The sequence below is a fragment of the Carya illinoinensis genome, chromosome 5 (assembly GCF_018687715.1).
Source record: "Carya illinoinensis cultivar Pawnee chromosome 5, C.illinoinensisPawnee_v1, whole genome shotgun sequence".
Taxonomy (NCBI): Eukaryota; Viridiplantae; Streptophyta; class Magnoliopsida; order Fagales; family Juglandaceae; genus Carya; species Carya illinoinensis.
Genome location: NC_056756.1, coordinates 16,180,720 through 16,201,183, shown reverse-complemented (window position 1 = coordinate 16,201,183; position 20,464 = coordinate 16,180,720). Strand labels below are relative to the sequence as shown.

Here is a 20,464-nt window from a genome sequence, read left to right as displayed (position 1 = left end):
AGAAGCTAGATGAGACTGATGCTGACACCACCAGTCTTTGGCATATGCGTATGGGACACGTAAGAGAAAAAGCTTTGCAAACATCGGTGAAGCAAGGTTTACTCAAAGGTGCCAAGATTGGTAAACTGTCTTTCTGTGAACACTGTGTATTGGAGAAGTAAAGACGGATCAAGTTTGGAACCGCTATACACAATACACATGGAATACTTAACTATGTACACTCCGATACTTGGGGACCTCTCCAAAATGCATCTTTGGGAGGTAAACATTGGTTTATAATTTTTGTAGATGATTATTCTCGTCGTGTGTGGGTGTATACAATGAAGAATAAAGATGAAGTGCTGAAAATCTTCCTTGATTGGAAGAAAATGGTTGAGACTCAGACCGGCAGAAAGATCAAGTAGCTCAGATTTGATAATAGAGGTGAGTACACTTCAGACCCCTTCATGGAAGTATGTCGGAGAGAGGGAATTGTCAGACACTTCACAGTACGAGGTACACCGCAGCATAACGGTGTGGTAGAATGAATGAATCGCACTTTACTAGAGAAAGTGCGATGTATGTTGCTGGATGCTGGATTCAGTAAACAATTTTGGACTGAAGCTATGACATATGCCTGGCACCTCATCAACCAACTACCCGTAGCTGCCAATGACGGGAAGACACCCACTAAAATGTGGAGAGGTACACATGCTACTGATTTTGACTTTTTACACGTTTTCGAATGTCCTGCTTACTATCATGCTAAAGAAAGTAAGCTTGATCCTAGAGCCAAGAAAGTAAAATTCTTAGGCTTTAGTACTGGTGTAAAAAGGTATAAACTCTGGTGCATAGAGTCTAAAAAGGTAATCATCAGGAGAGATGTTACATTCAACAAATCTGAGTTGCTTAAGTCACATAAGCATAAAGATTCCAATGAAGGCAACCATGATAGCGAAACACCTGGTGATTCGCAAAAGGTGGAGTTTTCCACTCAAAATGATTCTGGAGAAACAAATGGAGAGCACGGACAAGATGAGGTTGATAGTCCAGTCATAATACCTCCATGTCAACCAGAATCAATTGCAACCAACAGACCGAGACGAGAGAAACATGTACTGACACGTCTTACAGACTATGTGACATATGCATTACTAGCTGAAGGGGGTGAGATCCCAACCACTTACAGAGAAGTCATATAGTCTAGTGAACAAGTTGAATGGACAAAGGTGATGAATGAAGAGATGCAGTCTTTTCACCAGAACCAGACTTGGGAGCTTGTGCCGCTTCCAAAAGGAAAGAAGACAATTGGCTGTAAGTGGATCTTCAATCAGAAAGATGATCAAGCTACTAAAAATGGATTGCGATACAAAACTAGGTTGGTAGCCATGGGCTATGTTCAGACAGAGGGAATTAACTACAGTGAAGTATTCTCTCCTGTTGTGAACCATTCATCTATTCGGATATTGCTAGCTTTGGTTGCACAATATGATCTTGAGTTAGCACAGCTTGATGTAAAGACAACTTTCTTACATGGTGATCAGGAAGAGGAGATTTATCTGTCTCAACCAGAAGGTTTTAAAGAAGCTGGAAAAAAAAATTGGATATGCAGTCTGAAGAACTCTCTCTATGGCTTGAAGCAGTCACCTTAGCAATGGTATAAGCAGTTTGACCGTTTTATGATGAATCTGAAATACACTCGTTACCAATACGATCACGGTATGGTTTGGTAGTAAGATGAGAATTTTGAGTTTTCAGATAAAATATTAAAATATTATATTTTAATATTATTATTGTTTTGAGATTTGAAAAAGTTGAATTATTTATTATATTTTATATGGAGATTTGAAAAAATTGTAATGATGAGATGAGAATTTTGAGTTTGAGATAAAAATTTTGATGGGCTAAACTGAACCATTGTATTTCAGAAAACTTGCAAATGGATCTTTCATTTATTTGATTTTATATGTAGATATTATGTTAATTGCATGTAACAGCAAGAGGAAGATAAATCGCTTAAAAACTCAGTTAAGCCATGAGTTTGAAATGAAAGATCTAGGAGAAGTACGGAGAATACTGGAGATGGAGATTAGCAGAGATAGGGTGAAAGATACAGTTCACCTTACTCAGAAGTAGTATCTGAAGAGAATACTACAACGCTTCAACATCGACTCGAAGACGAAACCAGTGTGTACTCCTATGGCCCTATATTTTAATCTCAGTGCATTGCAGTCTCCTAAAGATGATGAAGAGCGGGACTACATGAGAAATGTCCCATATGCAAGTATTGTTTGAAACCTAATGTATGTCATGGTGTGTACACGAACTGATATTTCCTAGGTTGTTAGCTTAGTTAGTCGCTATATGCATAATCCTGGAAAGGTTCATTAGCATGTGGCTAAGTGGATTCTATGGTATATTTTAGAAACCGTAGATATTGGTTTGAAGTTCGAGAAAAGTGAAGATAGTCTAGTAACTAGATATGTTGACTCAGACTATGCAGGTGATCTTGACAAACGTCGATCGACAACTGGATATGTATTCACTATGGCTGGAGGACCAATTAGTTGGCGATCAACTTTGCAGTCTACAATTGCACTATCATCCACTGAGACTGAATACATGGCTGTAACAGAAGCCGTGAAAGAATCTATTTGGTTACAGGGATTGGTAACAGATTTGGGTTTTAAGCAGCAAGAGGTTACCGTTTATTATGACAGCCAAAGTGCAATTCATTTGGCCAAGAATCAAGTATATCACTCTCGAACAAAATATATAGATATCCGTTTCCACTTTGTACGTGAGATATTGGAAGAAGGGAACATTATACTTCAGAAGATTGGCACTGAAGATAATCCAGCATATATGTTGACGAAAGTCGTTACAGGGATCAAGTTCCAATACTGTTTGAACTTGATCAATATTGTTCACTGCTAAGCACCCTCGGGTGCATTAGAACGTATTCGATAGCAGGAGTCTCTCATGTCAAAGAATGATGTGCATTCATTTAAAAAATGAATCAGTTTGCAAGCAGCCTAGTATGGCACACTTGGGTGGAGGGGGTGATTGTTGAACCACCCTAAGTGTGAAACCAACCCCCCCAAACTTAGCACAGTTCTCTATTTTGGAGTATTAGGCGCCACCCACAGCCACCTATAGTTTCTACAGCAAATGACACCCTAAATTCTGCCATCAATTGCTGCACCGAAATCAGAGATTGAAGCTGCTCTCTCCTATAAAAGGGAGAGCTTAGTTGCGTAGATAGTGAGTGGGAAAATAGAGAGAAAGAGTGGACGTGAGAGAGGAATTTGTAGAGTTTTGTAAATTTCGTATAAATTCAGTAAAAAAGACTCCAGTGGATGTAGGCAATTTACTAAACTACTTAAATATCATCTTGTATGATTTTGGACAGGCCAGAGGCGCAACAGTTCCAACATTACTAATTCCAATCCCCATCCTCTGGTGCTTTGTATCAAGGGCAGCATTGAAATTAACTTCGCATATGTTGCCTTTGGTTTTCTCCAGCATTGCCTTCTCTTAATCCTCCCTGCTTCTGCCTTTCAAACTTCATCATGTTTGCCTCATGGAAGTTGATTACGCCCAAACTATTACGCAGTATTATAGTATAGTTTAGGGTGTCAATTTACAGGAAGTCGAAAGAAACACTATAAGATGTAAGTTTAAGGGAAAAGATTAAATGACAATATAACAAGAATATGAAAATTCTACTTAAAGCACGTAATAAAAATGAGATTAAGATACGGATAAAGAGATAAGTAAAGTTTCGGACTTCAATTAATCGAATCTAATACTTTGACTTTTTCAATCCAAACTATATATATAATTAAAAATTATAGTACCAAATTTCTAATCGGAAGATATGACATTATGTTCATCTACTCTCTCAAATTTAATTCTATAATCTATTCCCCTCTTTACAAAGCATTGTTTTCATATATAAAAACAAATATCATATTTAGAGACAACATTATATTCACAAACAATAGTGCAACAAGAGATCACATCAATTATATGAAAAATTATAACTATTTAAGTCATAATCATATATTCATAATTGTATAGCTTACAAAATACCATAGTAAGATTGAATATAATTGTCTCAAACCATATCAAAACTTCATCATGTTTGCCTCATGGAAGTATACTAGACCTGCCACAGCAAGCTGTACAATCTTACATGGGCTAGTAAATTTGTTTTAAAAAATAAATTCATTTCTTCTACCCCAGATTCTCTTCACGACAGCCACTGTCATTTCCAATTTATCCTTGGGAAGGCCTCTATACATGTCCATCCATAGTTGTTCAAAATCAATCCCACTAGTCTTCCATCTCTTAACTGGACTTGCATTTTCTGCCCATACATCAGAAGCAGAAGCAGCAGGCCAACTCCAAAGGTCATGGATCGCAGTTTCCTCTTCTCTTTGGCTCATTGGGCATTTAGGTTCATCAATTGTTCTTCTCTTACACAAGTTAACTCTTGTAGGCAGAATGTTATTGGCAGCTTTCCATATAAAGTGCTTACAAGCACATGATACTTCTAGAGACCATATCTATTTCCATTGTTCAGCCTTATCACCTTCTTAAGATGTCCCACCCTCACTCTCCTTCCTCTGCAGGTCAACATATATGATAGGCAGTACTTCTTATTGTGAATTTACCATTCTTATTGAAGCCCCAAAATTGTTTTATCTGCTGCCCCCAATCGACTAATTATAGGGATGGAACATATTTGCACAGCTTCTTCAATGTGGAAAACTTCCTTAACCGGCCATATCTTCCTTCCATTCTTTTTTCTCCTCATCAATTAATTCACATACTTTTGATTCAGCATTATCAAGTATTCTGATGGGTGATTGTACACTATATGTTTCAGACGTTGGCAGCCACTTCTGACCCCACATCTTTATATTATGCCCATTCCCCACTCTCCATCTTAACCCATCCTTCAAAACATCCCTCATAGACCATATACTCCTCCAGATTAGAGATGGGGAGTTTCCTAGCCTGGCTTCAAGAAACTAAGCAGTTTTGAAATACTTCTTTTTATATATGCAGACAACTAGTTAGCTTGGTTCTTGCAACAACCTCCACCCTTATATTGATATATATAATAAGAAGGTCAATATTATAATGGGTACTGTGATTGACTTCTTATTATATAATTACAACAATATTAAACAATACACCCAAATTGTGAAATTGCCTAATTTTTTCTAATACGAGCCAGAGGCCCACAGTGACCTCTCCGGCCTCCTAGAACGAGGGGTTTTTAATTTGCAGTTTGAAGTTGAAGGGCTGAAATATTCAGGGGTAGCGTCCCCATGCATGTATTGGATATATAAGTATGTATATATCACGAGCGTTAATTTGTAACACACACACACATATATATATAAGAACAATAGTATTTGATGTTCATTTTCTCATGTTCACATGCCTAACTAGTCTCCATCAGCATTATTGTGCACAAGAAATTATAAAGAGTACTCATTCACACACGTTCACATTTACGTACGTAGGATGAGATTGAAACTTGCATGCAGCAATGAGTGAAGTACTCAATTCTATTCATTTTTGTCAACGTTCTGATCTACATCTATTAATTTCTGATCTTGAATATCTTTGTGCATGAAAATTTGAAAATTTTGTAATTGGTACGTATCATGTTTTCGTGTCGGTCTATAATTTTTTGTTGTCATGAAAATTTGATTCAATATATATATATATATATATGCTAACAAGTTATATGATCATATATAGAAATATGGTCCAAGTCCTTGTGATCAGAACTTATATATTCATGAAATGGTCCACACCCGGCCTGTTATCTGGTTCACCAATATTTGCATCATCATTCAATAATGATCATCGCAATTCACATGCATGCTATTGGATTAAGGGCGCATGCACAGTAGTTTCTTTATAAAGATGATCATCGCAATTCACATTCAGTTGATTTGGCATGATCACAAGTGTAAATTCGAAGTTCAGACTATATATCTGATGTGACAAGATGTTCATTATTTTTGGAGAATTTCCAGCTCCCTTTGATCTTTAACTTCTCTACGTTTCTTCAGCCTTCTCTTGTTAGGTTGGACACATGAAAGTGATCTAAACCACTAATATTTTCATACTTGGACCACTGGTCGGTACTAGTAACACAGAAAGGAAAGATTGTAATTCTCCATATATATATATATATATGGGCTTTCATTCTTTTTTTATCATCCAAATAGAGAAAAAAATCTAATTATAAATATGCTTATTAGCCCACCTAACACACATTTAATTTGAAGACCTATCGTATTAACTAGTATTAAAAAATATATATTTTTTATAATTATAATATATCTTACAATAAATAATGCATTTGCTAACACAAACAGAAAATATAATTCACCTTTTGATCTCACGTCCAAAATGAGTTTTTAAGAAGATAAATACTCTAACTATAAATGAGATTTTATAAATTCAGAAAATAAATGACGTGAATTGACGTCGTTAATCACAAATGGTTGAGTAGGCTACTACGAGTATGATGGCCCACTTTGGTGCTGGGTGCTGGAAGCGAAATAGACGCAGAAAAAAAAGAAGAGGCCTGCACTAATGAATATGCATTGCATGTGAAAAGAGGCTAGCCGACATATTTCACGTCAAGCGTTACGCAGTCCAAACGATCCGACAAATTAATTTCCGTCCCCAAGCATGTCCTGTACCCAGATTCTCGCCGTTTTTTTCCCTATAAATTACATCTCTCATTGAGGTTTTATTCACCATTATACCAACCCACATAAAGCAAAAGATAGACTGACACAGAGAGAGATGAAGCCCAACTGTTCGATCTTGTTCAAGCTTTTGATACTACAATGTCTGTCGCTTCAATGTGTTTCCCAGAACTTCGATTTCTTCTTCTTTGTCCAGCAGGTGATCGAGTTTTAAATTCGTCTATTCTCTAATACCTTCTGCTTAACCTCGGTATTAATTTGACAGAATCTCATTGCTTTCTGCTTTCTTTTTCCTACCCATTTTTGGTATACAGTGGCCAGCATCGTACTGTGACACAAAGCAGAGTTGTTGCTACCCAACGAGCGGGAAGCCTGCAGCAGACTTCGGCATTCACGGGCTTTGGCCTAATTACAAGGATGGCTCCTACCCTTCAAACTGCGATGCCGATAGCCCTTTCAATCAAGCTGAGGTAACTACTTCCTACCCCAATTCCATACAATATATAAATGGCTGTGAATTTGATCCTATTAGAAGTCCATTATGAAGAGATGCAAGAGATATTTTGAGGTGGGGCTTGTTATGATGCTCTTTTTGGCATCAAAATTATCGGATTTTTTGTTCTTACCATTTTCGTGAATAGTTTCCACTAAAGTACAAGAAACCGAGGCCGTCCATGCGATATACATGACGAGGAAAGAAAACAAAATCAACCAGATTATTATAGACATGAATGCAGTCTCGCCTGCATTGTTTGCCAATTCCCACTTCTCGTGGAGGGGAAGTGTGTTTTTATGATTAGAATGTAGTTTTTCAAAAAACAGACAAACAAAAACCATGATATTTGTTAGTTGATTGGCCACATTTGGATACCTTACCTGGCCATTAATAGCCAGAGGCCAGCACAGTTGAGCATGCACTTTAATGTTCACAAAATTAGGGCTTTCACATACACATGGCAGAAGATCAGGAAAGATAGGGACATGGGGTACTGAGTTGCAAGGCTTGAATCAACGGCACAGAAGAGAGTTAACCCCTGCTCTAGTCTAAAAACATCACAATTCACAAGACAGAACAATTACATAGAACCAAAACAGCTTCAAAATACAGTTGAAGCATAGGTTTCCATTTTCCAAGCAATTAATCTGGACATCCTCAGTTTAGCAATAATAGCTAGTATGGTTGATTGTGTGTGTTGAGTATTTTAGCTTCTTTAAAAAAAAAAAAAAAAATTATATCCTCTATGTGATTTGATTTGCCTGTTTATAATGGTTAGGTATCAGACCTCTCAAGCAGTATGCAAAAAAATTGGCCATCACTGGCATGCCCAAGCAGCAATAGCGTAGGGTTCTGGACACACGAGTGGGTGAAACATGGCACATGCTCACAGTCTGTCCTCGACCAACATGGATACTTCGCATCAGCTCTCAACCTCAAACAGAGATCAAGCCTCCTCCAATCCCTTAACAGAGCAGGTAACATTGATACTCGATCAATAAATATATACTTTTTTTCTCATTTTTATTTCAGTTAATTTGATTTTGGTTTTTTAATTACACCACGTATATAGTTAGTTCATATCAATTAGTATTTTTAAGCTCTTATTAGAGACAAAAATATATATAATATATACAGGAATAGAGGCAGATGGGAAATCGTACAGCCTACAAAGCATCAGGGAAGCCATAAAAGAAGCAATTGGGTATACTCCATGGATAGAGTGCAATACGGATGCTTCGGGTAACAGCCAGCTTTACCAGATCTACCTGTGCGTGGATACTTCTGGGTCAGACTTCATCGAATGTCCTGTGTTTCCCAAGGGAAAATGCAGTTCAGCGATTGAGTTCCCTTCATTTTAAGATTGTGAACGATCCATGTTATCTGTTTAATTTCTTTGATCATCCACTGATCATCAATTCAAGTAACCACTGTAATGATCGTCAATTTATGTATACCCGCCGCAGGCTGCAGCAGATTGTTGGATGGAAATAAGTTTCATATATGAAAATCCAAAACAAAAAGGAAAATGATATTATGTCTCGTGAGTTTGTCCCTCAATTTGACTGCTAATATATATATATTTTTATTTAATAATTAAGTAAGTGACTATTAATGTATTTTTTTTTAAAATGTTTAAACATGCTAAAAAAAATTTTGAACTAAAAAGTAAAACAAATAGTATAATTTGCACTCATAAGGGTACACCAAATTAATGGGCAACTTAGATGGCTTGGTAGCATTACCCAAACAAAAATTATGTCAACGTGTTTGGTAATTTGAATGAAAGATGCCCCTAAGGCCTAATCAACTCTGAATTTGTGTAAGCTCTCCAAATGCACTTTAAATATAGAGAGAAAAAAAAAAAGAAAAAAAAAACGTTTTTAAACTCTTTACACAGCTCCGGCCAAAAGAGTAGTCCCAACATCCAAAAAAAGAAGAAGAAGAAGATGTGATGGATCAATTTTAGGACGAAATTTTTAATGATACATATATAGATCAGCACATGTGGCTTACCATATTCAACGCTTCTATGTACACACAATTGTTGGTCATCTGTTTACACTACTTGATGAAGATGAGATGGCTAGATTTGCAATCATTGCTTATCAGATTTAGAAAAGAAGGAATCTTTATGTGTTTGAGGGGAAATTCTTGGATCCTAATGTTCTGCTACATGAGGCTGTCAAGATTAGGAGTGATAATCGGTCGGTTCGGATTGAAAAAACCGACTGGACCGGTATTGGTCCTGGTCGGTCTCGGTTTGAATTTTATTGGACCGAAGTCATTTGATCTGGTCCATGGTCCAGAGATTTTTCATCCCGACCGGACCAAATAAAATTTAATTTAATTTTTTTTATAATTGATTGTATAATTTTCATCTAACCTAATTCTATCACTAATTTGCCATTAAGTAATTATTAACTAATACTATTATTTATAATTTTGTGCTAATACTAATATTTATACTAAATTACTAATACTAATAGTCTAGACTCTAATATGGTATAAAAATAAAATAAATACTAATAGTCTAATATAGACTATAGTTATACAACTTATACTAATATAGTTATAACTTCTACTAAATAACTAATACTAATAGTCTAGAATCTAATATGGTATAAAAATAAAATAAATACTAATAGTCTAATATAGACTATAGTTATACAACTTATACTAATATAGTTATAACTTATACTAAATACTATAGTCTATAACTAATATTACTAATATATAGCTATATTATATTACTAATAGTCTAATACTAATACTATTATATAGTTATACTAATTATAATAACTAATCAATATAAGTCTATAACTATATATATTTAGTATTAAAGTATTGTTATATTCTTTAATGTATTACTAATACTATTAATTCTTAAGAGTTATGGTATAAATTATAATATATGTATAATTTTACACTAATACTAATATTTATACTAAATTACTAACACTAATAGTCTAGACTCTAATATGGTATAAAAATAAAATAAATACTAATAGTTTAATATAGACTATAGACTATAGTTATACAACTTATACTTATACTAATAATTAATATAGTTATAACTTATACTAAATCACTAATACACTATAACTAATATTACTAATATATAGCTATATTATATTACTAGTAGTCTAATACTAATACAGTAATACTATTATATAGCTATACTAATTATAATAACTAATCACTATAAGTCTATAACTATATATATTTAGTATTAAAGTATTATTATATTCTTTAATGTATTACTAATACTATTAAGTATTAAGAGTTATGGTATAAATTATAATATATGTATAATTTTATAATATGTAATATATATTCCATAATATATTTGTATCAATGTATAATATATAGAACACTATAATAGTATAATTAATAATATATAGTATTAGTATATATTAATATATTATAAGAGTTAAAGGATTATAACATAATATAATTAATAGTATATATATATGTATAATGGTATAGTATTAATATCACTATAACTATATATACCTAATAAGCTTACAGGCTAATACAATGATTTATTAATCATTTACCTAATACAATGATTTATTAATCATACTAAATATACAAAATGTAAAAACTTAAAAGTTTAATATATTGAAAAATTGAAAATTGTCATAGATTCATAGAATCATAAAATATAATACATTGAGTCATTGACATACTCTAAGTTAGTAACAAATTAGCAATTAACATTTAACATCATAAATATAATTATCATACTGAGTTAATTAAATAATCCACATTAAATAGTTTATTTAATTTTAATTTTACTAATTAAAATTATTTTTTAAACTAATTTATGTGCCAAAAAGATAAAAGAATCACATGTGTAACACATGTGAGCTGCCTTCCCAGAAACAGCATCGTTTTAGTCACTACAGGCAAAACAATAGCTGGGTTGTGTGAAACGGCATCGTTCAACGCAACCTAGTTATTTTTTTTTTCAATTTAATGCCCCTAAAACGGTGCCCTTTGAGTCTAATTTCGAACCAAACGATGCCGTTTCGTTCAGCAATCCAGTCTCCTCAGACCCCCCCGGCGTGTGGATTCACTTTCCCTTTTCTCTCCAATTCTCCCCTCCCGCATGAGAAACTCTAGGTCCACTCCCCTCCGTCGCGATCCCCCCTCTTGCGGCCTTGCCTCTCCGTCGTAGGCTCACAGCAGGCTCAGCTGGTTACTTGAGTCCTTATTCTTTGGTACCATCTCTCTCTCTCTCTCTCTCTCTGATAAATTTTGTTTACTAGAAATGTTGGTTATTGTTTGTTATCTTGATTAATTTGTTTTGATTTTAAGTATTTGTAATTTGTACTTGTATTTAGAAGAAAATGAAACACTTTTTTCTTCTTCTTTTTTTTTTTTTTTTTTTTCCGTTTTGTCCCAAATAGATATCATTTGGGTTGGCTAGTGAAATCAAGTCTACCAGTGAATTTGTGGTGGTCACTGGTTTCATTATTTTCTAGGAGATCAGAATATGTTTTAGAAAGGATTTTTTCTATATTTATGTATCACTATATGGTCTGAATATGGAAAAAAAAAAAAAAAACTGGGTTGGTCCAAATCAGAAAAAAAAAAATTAATGAAATAATATGTTTTATTTTGTTTTAGAAAATTAGATATTGGACCATATAGTGAATGCATCAATGAATATTTAAAAAAAAGAATACCGTATAGGTTCATATGTTCATAAAAGGTCGGGATTTAAAAACCTAAAGTGCCACATGTATGAGCAGCACAAAGTTAAGTTAAGCACAAACAATATTGGTTAATGTAGCTAGCTAGCTCTAATGCTTTGAGACAATTAAAAGAAATTACCATATATATGTAGTCATCTAAAAGTTATAAAATATATAGTCATAATAAAACATAATGAATATTGTAAAAAGAATTATGCAGTTATCATTTTCCTTATCTTAGAGTAATACTATATATCATACAAGATCATGTTAATTTTAATCAAATTTGCCGATGCTACAATTTTAAGTAGTTTGATGTGTCAATCATTTACATGGTCATCGCTTAAAATATGCTACATGATCATCTTATAATAAGTGATTATTTCAAAAAAAAAAAAAGAACCATAGTGCATATTTTTTAATTATAAACTGAAATATAAACATGGAGATTTAAATGTCTTCAAATTTTTATGGGCGGTGAATTTAAGTAACTAAATTTGAAGCATCTAAGTTTGGTCGGTCAAGACAGTTGTCCATGTAATGACTATAGTCTATAAGTTACATGGACAACTGCCTTCTTCAATACTTAGATAAATCAAAACATATTATCAGATAAGCAACACTTTGTTCCTACTAAAACATAATGAATATAGTCATCCATCAATGTTGGCATGAGTGGCATCTCTTCTCTAATCACACACGCATCTTTTATTTTTTTAAAATAATTAATGATTTAAAAAGAAAGAAATTGAGCAGTATTGTGAATCTGTGATGTACAAATCTGTTTATGTTTCTTTTCTTCTTCTTTTTCTACCTATTATCATTATGAGACAACAAATCTATTTTTTTTTCCTGTGAATTTAAGTTAAGTCTCTCATGCCTCCACCGCCACCTCCACCCCCATCCAATGTAAGTAATAGATCAGTTGGTGGGTCACAAAGTGGTAAAGTTAGGTCAATAGTTTGAGATCACTTTACAAAAATACCAAAATGTGGTCCCAATAAACTTAGGGCTGCTTGCAATTATTGTGGTGTTTCGTATGCATGTGATACAAAGACCAAAGGTACAAAATTTATGAAGTATCACATTAAGAAGCAATGTAAAAAATGTCTGTTTAAGAAGATGGATAATTTCAAGATGACTCTAAATTGGAAGGTGAAGGAAGGAAGTATTAGTGGGGGATTTGTGCCCATTTCATTTAGTATTAAGGCTTGCCGACAAGCTGTAGCAAAGATGATTATTCTTGATGGGTTTCCCTTTAGGCATGCTGAAGGGGAGGGTTTCAGAAAGTTTATGTTTGTGGTTTGCCCAAAGTGGTTAGGGATTCCATCATGTATGACGGTTGCCAAAGATTACTTTAGTTTGTTTTTTAAAGAGAAATAAAAGTTGAAAAATGTTCTTCAAGGGAAGCGAATTTCCCTCACCACGGACACATGACATCCGTGCAAAACCTAAACTATATGTATTTGACAACACACTTTATTGATGATGACTGAAAATTACACAAGAGGATTCTTTCCTTTTCTTTAGTTGAAAATCACAAGGGTGATACACTTGGTAAGTGTATAGAGATATGTTTGCATGATTGGGGGCGACCAAAAATACTTGCAATCACTCTTGACAATACAAGTTCTAATAATGAGGCCATTTTTTTTATAAAATACTTGCAATCACTCTTGACAATACACGTTCTAATAATGAGGCCATTTTTTAAAAAAAAAAAAAACCAAGTATAGGAGAGACACGGTTTTGGAACATGAATTCTTGCGTGTTCGATGTTATGCCCACATTTTGAATTTAATCGTTCGTGATGAGTTGAAAGAATATGATGAGTCTATTGCGAAGGTGAGGGGTATTGTGAAATATGTTAAATCCTCCCCTCAAATATGGAGTATATTTAAGAAATGTGTGGGATTGGAAGATATTCAATCCAAAAGCCAAGTTTGTTTAGATGTACCGACTAAGTGAAACTCCACATATTTTATGTTAGAGAGGGTTTCAAAATTTAGAAAAGTTTTTGATCGGTTGGAGGAAGAAGATCCGTGTTTCCTTGGTAGTATTCAAGATGATGATGATGACGATGTTGATGATGAAGATGTGGTTAATAAAAGAAAGTCAAGGAAGTTAGGGCTTCCCAATGCATTTGATTGGGAGAAGGTGAAGTTATTTGTGAGGTTTCTTCAATTATTTCACGATGCAATGTTACGCTTCTCGGGAAGTGAATATGTAACTTGCAATATTTTTTTCCTGGAGTTGGTTAGTATTAAAGATGCTATTAACATGGAGTGTGAAGAACATGTTGAAAAAGTTTGAAAAGTATTGGGGCAATTTGGAAAATCAGAATATGTTGCTATATGTTGGGGTTCTTCTTGATCCTTACTTCAAGATGCGATATCTTGATTTTGGGTTGAGACAAATGTATGCACATGATCCTACAAAAAAAATTGATTTCAGTTGGAGGGTGAGAAATGCATTTATCCACATGTATGAGGCATACAAGGAAAATGAAGAAGGATGTTCTCCTCAGCGAACAAGTTCCCCACATGAAGATGTAGGTCCTTCAGCTAACAAGAATGAGAGTAGAAAGACACAATTGATGGTACAATTTAAGCAACAGTTACAGTTAAAAGACAGTTTAGAAAGTAAGTCAGAGGTTGATAGATATTTAGCTGAAAGATGTGAGAATCAAGATGATAATTTTGACATTCTAAATTGGTGAAAAGTGAATTCAGTTAGATATCATGTACTTTCAAATGTTACACGCAATGTACTTGCAATACTAGTATATATTGTGGCCTCTGAATCTACATTTAGCACTGATGACCATGTGCTTGACCCTTTTAGAAGTAGTTTAAATCTGATGAGTGTTGAAGGTCTCATATGTGCACAAAATTGGTTTCATTCTTCTTCTACTCCAATAAGCCTTAAGACTTTAATGGATGGAGTGAAGGAATTTGAGAAGTAGTTGGATATGAGTATATAATACATTTATTTTGTTTTATAATATATATTGCGTAACTTTATTAAACTTGTTTTGTTTTAAATTTTTAGGAAAATTTGCTGATTTTGTAGAGGCATCAAATTTAATGCCTACCGGCCCAAATGCTAATTAAAGATTAAAAAGGTGAGAAGATTGTTGGTTATAATTTTTCTTAAAGGCTTTGTTCATGTGGGTTATTGCCATATATTTATTTTTTAATGTTTGAATTTTAAAACTACTTATGTTTTTAATTATTTTTGTAATAAAGTAGCTGATGTTGCATTTATATGCCATATATCAAATGCATCATTAAATTAATTATATGTTATATTGCTGTATATTTTTGACATTGCAAATGCAATATTATATATATATACATGCTAATACTTGGATTATTATATAGTTAATTTGAGGTTTGTTTGGTACTTTGGTGAATGATGTGTATTTTTTTAATTGTTCCAGACTTCCAGTAATGAAATCACATGGGTCTAGTATTATTGGACATCTAAATGATTAGTTTAAACTCTATTTTTTTAAGCAACTTGAAAGGTCTTCATGTAAATATATATGTTTTTTGCTAACATAATATTTAATGTATCTGATTATTATAATTATTTTTTATTTTTTATAAGGGTAAGAGACCATAACATATTTTGGTTGCTCATAACTCGTATGCTCAAACTCTCACTATAAGTGGCATGTGCAAATTGCAGTGCATCAGTAGTAAGAAGTAGCAGCTTTATGGCAGTAGCAGGGAAGTAGTAGCAACGCTGGAAGCCTGGAGGCAGCAACTTTGTAGATTTGATTTTATTATGTGTTTTATTATTTTTTAGCAATAGGCTGTAGCAGGAAAGGAACTTCATTTGGTTGCTAGTCTAGATGTGTTTATATATATATATTATATTTGTGTTTTGTATTGATGTAAATAGGACTGTTCATCCGGGCCGGTTAAAAACCGGCCCGGACCGGAACCCGAAAAACCGGGTTCCCGGTTATGGGTTTCGGCCCGGATTTGACCCGGGCTGAAACCCGCATTCCTATGACTGTACTACCCGGTCTGGACCCGGTTATGAGACCCGGGTTATAATCCGGAACCCGGTTAACCGGGTGTATATAAGGTGGAAAAAAAAAAACCCTACCCTCTGAACCCGTCTCACTCACGCCAAACCCATCTCCTGCCTCTCTCTCGCGCCGAACCCTCTCTCAATCTCTCCAAAACCATAGCCATCGTCCCTCTCTGAGTCTCTCCGAAACTCTAGCTTCTTCACCCTCGTGCCTCATCGTCATCCCCGTGCTGATCTTTGTAAGTAGATGCTTATATAATGTGTTTGTTTAGCTTAGACTGCCGATAGCATTAGGGTTTATTTTCTTTCTTCTGTGTTTGTTTTCTTCTCTGTTTTTTTTCCTTCTCTGCCGATAGCATTAAGGGATTTTTCTTCTTATATGTTGCCTTTTTTTGTTTCCTATCTGTTTGGATTTTCTAGAAATAGAGGTACCAGATGTATGGCTTTGGTACATGTAGTATTATTTATTTTTTGTCTCTGTTCATTTGGGTTGAGAGAGAATTGAAATCCCATATGTAGAAGAATGGCTGAATGAAATTGGAAATTAACCCACTATGATAGAGCTGTGACGTTTGCTTTTATGATAGATAAATAAATTCTGTTCACAGTAGATTTTGCTTTTATGAAATATCAGACTATGTCAAAGTCTCATGTTTTGTGTTGAACAAACATATCCATTTTAAGTAAAAATGAGAAGATCTTACTTATTACTAAATCCCACCAATTAATTCCTAGAAACATTCATGGACATTAGCCTTTGCATAGAATCTCTTTATTTATTTTTTTTTCAATTAATTGGGACTTTCACATTTGCCAATCTTGCACAACCTTTTTATGATTTTGAGGAAATATAAGAAAATTAATTGGGACTTTCACATTTTTAATTCTGCTCAATTCTCTGAAAGCAAACAGCTTTGTATGGTTGTGAGAGTGGACATGTCTCATTAAAAAAAATATATATATACTTTACACCACTGTTTTAACAGTTCTATATAAGTTTTGTTTCTGAAAAACAACAACAAATAATATCCTTTCTGTTTCTTGACTAATGCAGCCCATTTGTACTTTGTCTTTCTGTTTGATGGGAGCGCTATTTGGGACAACTTATTCCAAGAACCTTTACTGTTATGTTGGCTGATTACTCAACTCAGTAACAGGAGCACATGCAATGAGAAACATCTGATAATTTCTGATTATTTTGGAATTGGCTGCTTGCTCAAAATTGCCATAATCCACTACAGAGCTCTCTTCTTGTTGCTAGCTTATTCATACCTGGTTTATCTATATTTAAGTTAAATAATTTAACATACTTGTTTTTCCAGATTTATTATGGATGTGTTTTTCCAGATTTAATTTGTTATATTGTTTGTTAATCAAGTGGGTGCTTGTAACTTTTATAGCATTCCATTTTTATGATTGGTTTGTATCTTGATAATTGTTGTAAAAATGGAAAAATGGAAAAACGTGATCTATTTATAGTCTTAATCACATAATCTATGCCCACTGAAAAAAAAAAAAAAAAAAAAAACAAAACAAAACAAAACAAAAAAGCCGGGTTCAACCCGGAACCCGGAATCCGGTTATTTCAAAACCCGGGTACATCCGGGTTTCAAACCGGGTCTGATCCGGATTAACCCGGGCCGGGTTTCAGCCCGGATTTCAGACTCGGTTTCCGGCCCGGGTGTACCCGGGTTCCCGGGTTGGAACCCGGATGAACAGTCCTAGATGTAAATTAGTAAATATGAGAGGCTAAGACCTAAGAAAGTGACACTGTGTATTTATGTAATTGTTACTTGTATTTGTTTTTTTTTTTTTTATCATTTTCTATTCAGAATTTTTAACAGAGAATAAATTTGGTACTTACTTATTAGTTATAACTTATTACTTATTACTTATTAGGGATTTTACTGATTATGGATTGTTTTTAATTTCTTTATTTCTATTTTTTTTTAATTTTATTACTATGAATGATTGATAATCTTGTTTAAGTTGTTTATAATGGATGGAATTAGAGAAATTGGGACTTCCCTCAAAGGCAGAGGAAATAGGAGTCCTTTATGCACTAACATGGAATCATGGATATAGAAAATTTATAATTTTTTTGTAAGCAAATCCTTTTATTCAAATTTATTGTATATAGATGATTTTTTTTTAATGATTATTTTTATTTTCCCTTCAAGATCTCTTTTATATATATATATATATATTTATTTATTTGGACTTAAAATTGGATAAAATGCTTAGTGGGCCGAAAAAATTAAACATAGGATATAGGAATTGGGCCAAATGCCCAATTGGGACCAAGCAAACCGACCAGACCGACTGCCCTGAATGGGACCGAGAGACCGACTGAACTGGCCCGTCCCGAATGGGATCAAACAGAATCAGTCCTTATTCATTTCGGTCCGGTCCAGGGTGTAAAAACCCTGAACCGAATAGGTCCAATCCGGTCCGATCCATAAAACCTCCTCCAGACTGACCGAATAGGACTGAAATAACCTCTAGTCAAGATATCCATTGAATTTATATCTAGTAACTAGACAAAGAATGTAGACAGAGGCATTCAAATGTTGCCTGAATTCTAATGGAAGTTACCTCCTATTCATACCTTTAAAGCAAATTGAGATGTTGCAATTGGCAGAGTCATTTGTTGAGTTGATATAGGAGTTATAGTAAGTGACTGGAATGGGAAAGTAGTGTTTTCTTTGAGATCCCAACATGATATGTTCCTTGATGCTTATTTTGTTGAGGCCTATGCTGCTCTCAAGGATGTTATTATTGCTCAACAGCTAGGTTTATCTAGAATTATGCCGAAGGGAGATGCACAAAAGGACATCAATGATATCAATGGAACTGTAAATCAGGGGAGTCCAGTGGGAATGATGGTTTCTAATATTACATTGATGCTGCAACAGTTTCAACATTGGTCTGGAAATTTTCTTTCTAGAAAGTTTAATTGTATTGCTCATTGTCTTGCAAAGGATGCAATAAGACTTTATGAGGAGAGCATTATTCTGGAGGGAGTCCCTCCTTGTATCCGTTCTTTGTTGCAAACATTATGAATGAAGTGGTTTTCTTCTTCTAAAAAAAATATTGATATAAGGTACTTTTGTGCGAATCAAATGAGAGCCTCTTGAACAAAAAAAGAAAATCCAATTATATATTTATTGTCGAGAGGATTTGGGTGCATTTTGGATGGTGGCTTGAGATGAAATAAGTTGAGATATGAAAGTTAAATAAAATATTATTAGAATATTATTTTTAAGTATTATTATTGTTTTAGAATTTGAAAATGTAAAATTGTTTATTATATTTTGTGTGAAAATTTGATAAAAACTGTAATGATGAAATGAAATGAAAGAATCTCTTATGTGGTGAGTATATTATATGATGAACAGTATTCTAAGATCTACGCAAGTAAATAATTTGCATCCAATCATACGATTTTAATTGTCAATAGTTAATTAATTAATTATTTGTAGGGTGGGGTATGAGTCTCTATTTTAGGCAGAATGTTATCTCTTAAACGATTTATCTGTAAAAAACTACAATAGTAGTTAAGACTATATAATCAATCACAAATGAATTTATGTACAGGTGGAGCTCCAAACGCAATAGTTGACTTTTGATTTAGAAATTTGCTTGTATGTATCCGATCATGGATGTAACTTTTTTTATATGAATGAATGAAGTCAATTTTTCACTAAAAAAAAGTCCCTCTCTTTATTAAAGGCTTTTATTGTATAATAGATCTACTAGAATTAATAATATTATTTTTTTGAAATAATAATTTATCACCATTCATTAATAAATGGAACATTACCACTGGACCTGAAACATACATTATAAGTCAACTATAACATTAGTAATACATCAGTACACAACCGTGATTGACATGGTCTAGTCCTTGCTGCAAATCTCTAAAAACCCTAAGGTTGAGATACCGCACAACTCTGTCCAAAGACAGAATGACATAACCTCATATATCGTCAAAGACGGATTAGAGGACAAAACTCTATAGACTGTAGTCCAAGAGACTATATTTTTTATTTTTCCTTTCTTTCATTCTAAGAAACAAAATAAAAACATTACAATAACCACCATACAAAGCACTCGCTCTCATCATGCTAGGCTTTTAGGTCAGCCCATGCTGCACCCTAAAGTTTTTTCTGCTCAGTCGCGCTTGGCGTTCTGGTCAGCCCATGCTTCCGCACCGCTCATGTACCTCCCCCACTTTCCTGCAACACCAAAGCCACTCTAGCAGCCATAACGACCACCACGAGAGTAGCCCTCTGCGCTACAAAGCCAGCCCACGCCACCTTTGTTAGAAGTTTCAAAAACAGAGCATCTACTAACCATCCACCATCCAGTCCACCTTGCTCACTTCAAAAGAGAGCAACTTCCATAATGGGTTGCACGTCCGCAAGAGCCACTGCTCGGCCACTCACCCCAAAAGACCAGAGGCCGATCCTCCGACCACCGAGTCCACTCTCCTA

At 34.1% G+C, this 20,464-nt stretch overlaps 1 protein-coding gene across 1 annotated transcript; it reads left to right on the top strand.

The window, feature by feature from the left end:
- Window positions 1-6,761: 6,761 nt before the first annotated feature.
- Window positions 6,762-8,763, top strand: LOC122309266 (ribonuclease 1-like). Its single transcript, XM_043122671.1, has 4 exons — window positions 6,762-6,924; window positions 7,040-7,195; window positions 8,000-8,198; window positions 8,359-8,763. The coding sequence occupies exons 1-4, from the start codon at window positions 6,823-6,825 to the stop codon at window positions 8,580-8,582; spliced, it is 681 nt and encodes a 226-aa protein (XP_042978605.1). The 5' UTR covers window positions 6,762-6,822; the 3' UTR covers window positions 8,583-8,763.
- Window positions 8,764-20,464: the final 11,701 nt, after the last annotated feature.

Bases quoted from the DNA above. Each gene is read 5' to 3' on its own strand.
- LOC122309266 (XM_043122671.1), top strand. From the start codon at position 6,823: ATGAAGCCCAACTGTTCGATCTTGTTCAAGCTTTTGATACTACAATGT. The intron at 6,925-7,039 runs GTGATCGAGTTT...TTTGGTATACAG, and splicing joins TCTTCTTCTTTGTCCAGCAG to TGGCCAGCATCGTACTGTGA. The intron at 8,199-8,358 runs GTAACATTGATA...TAATATATACAG, and splicing joins CCAATCCCTTAACAGAGCAG to GAATAGAGGCAGATGGGAAA.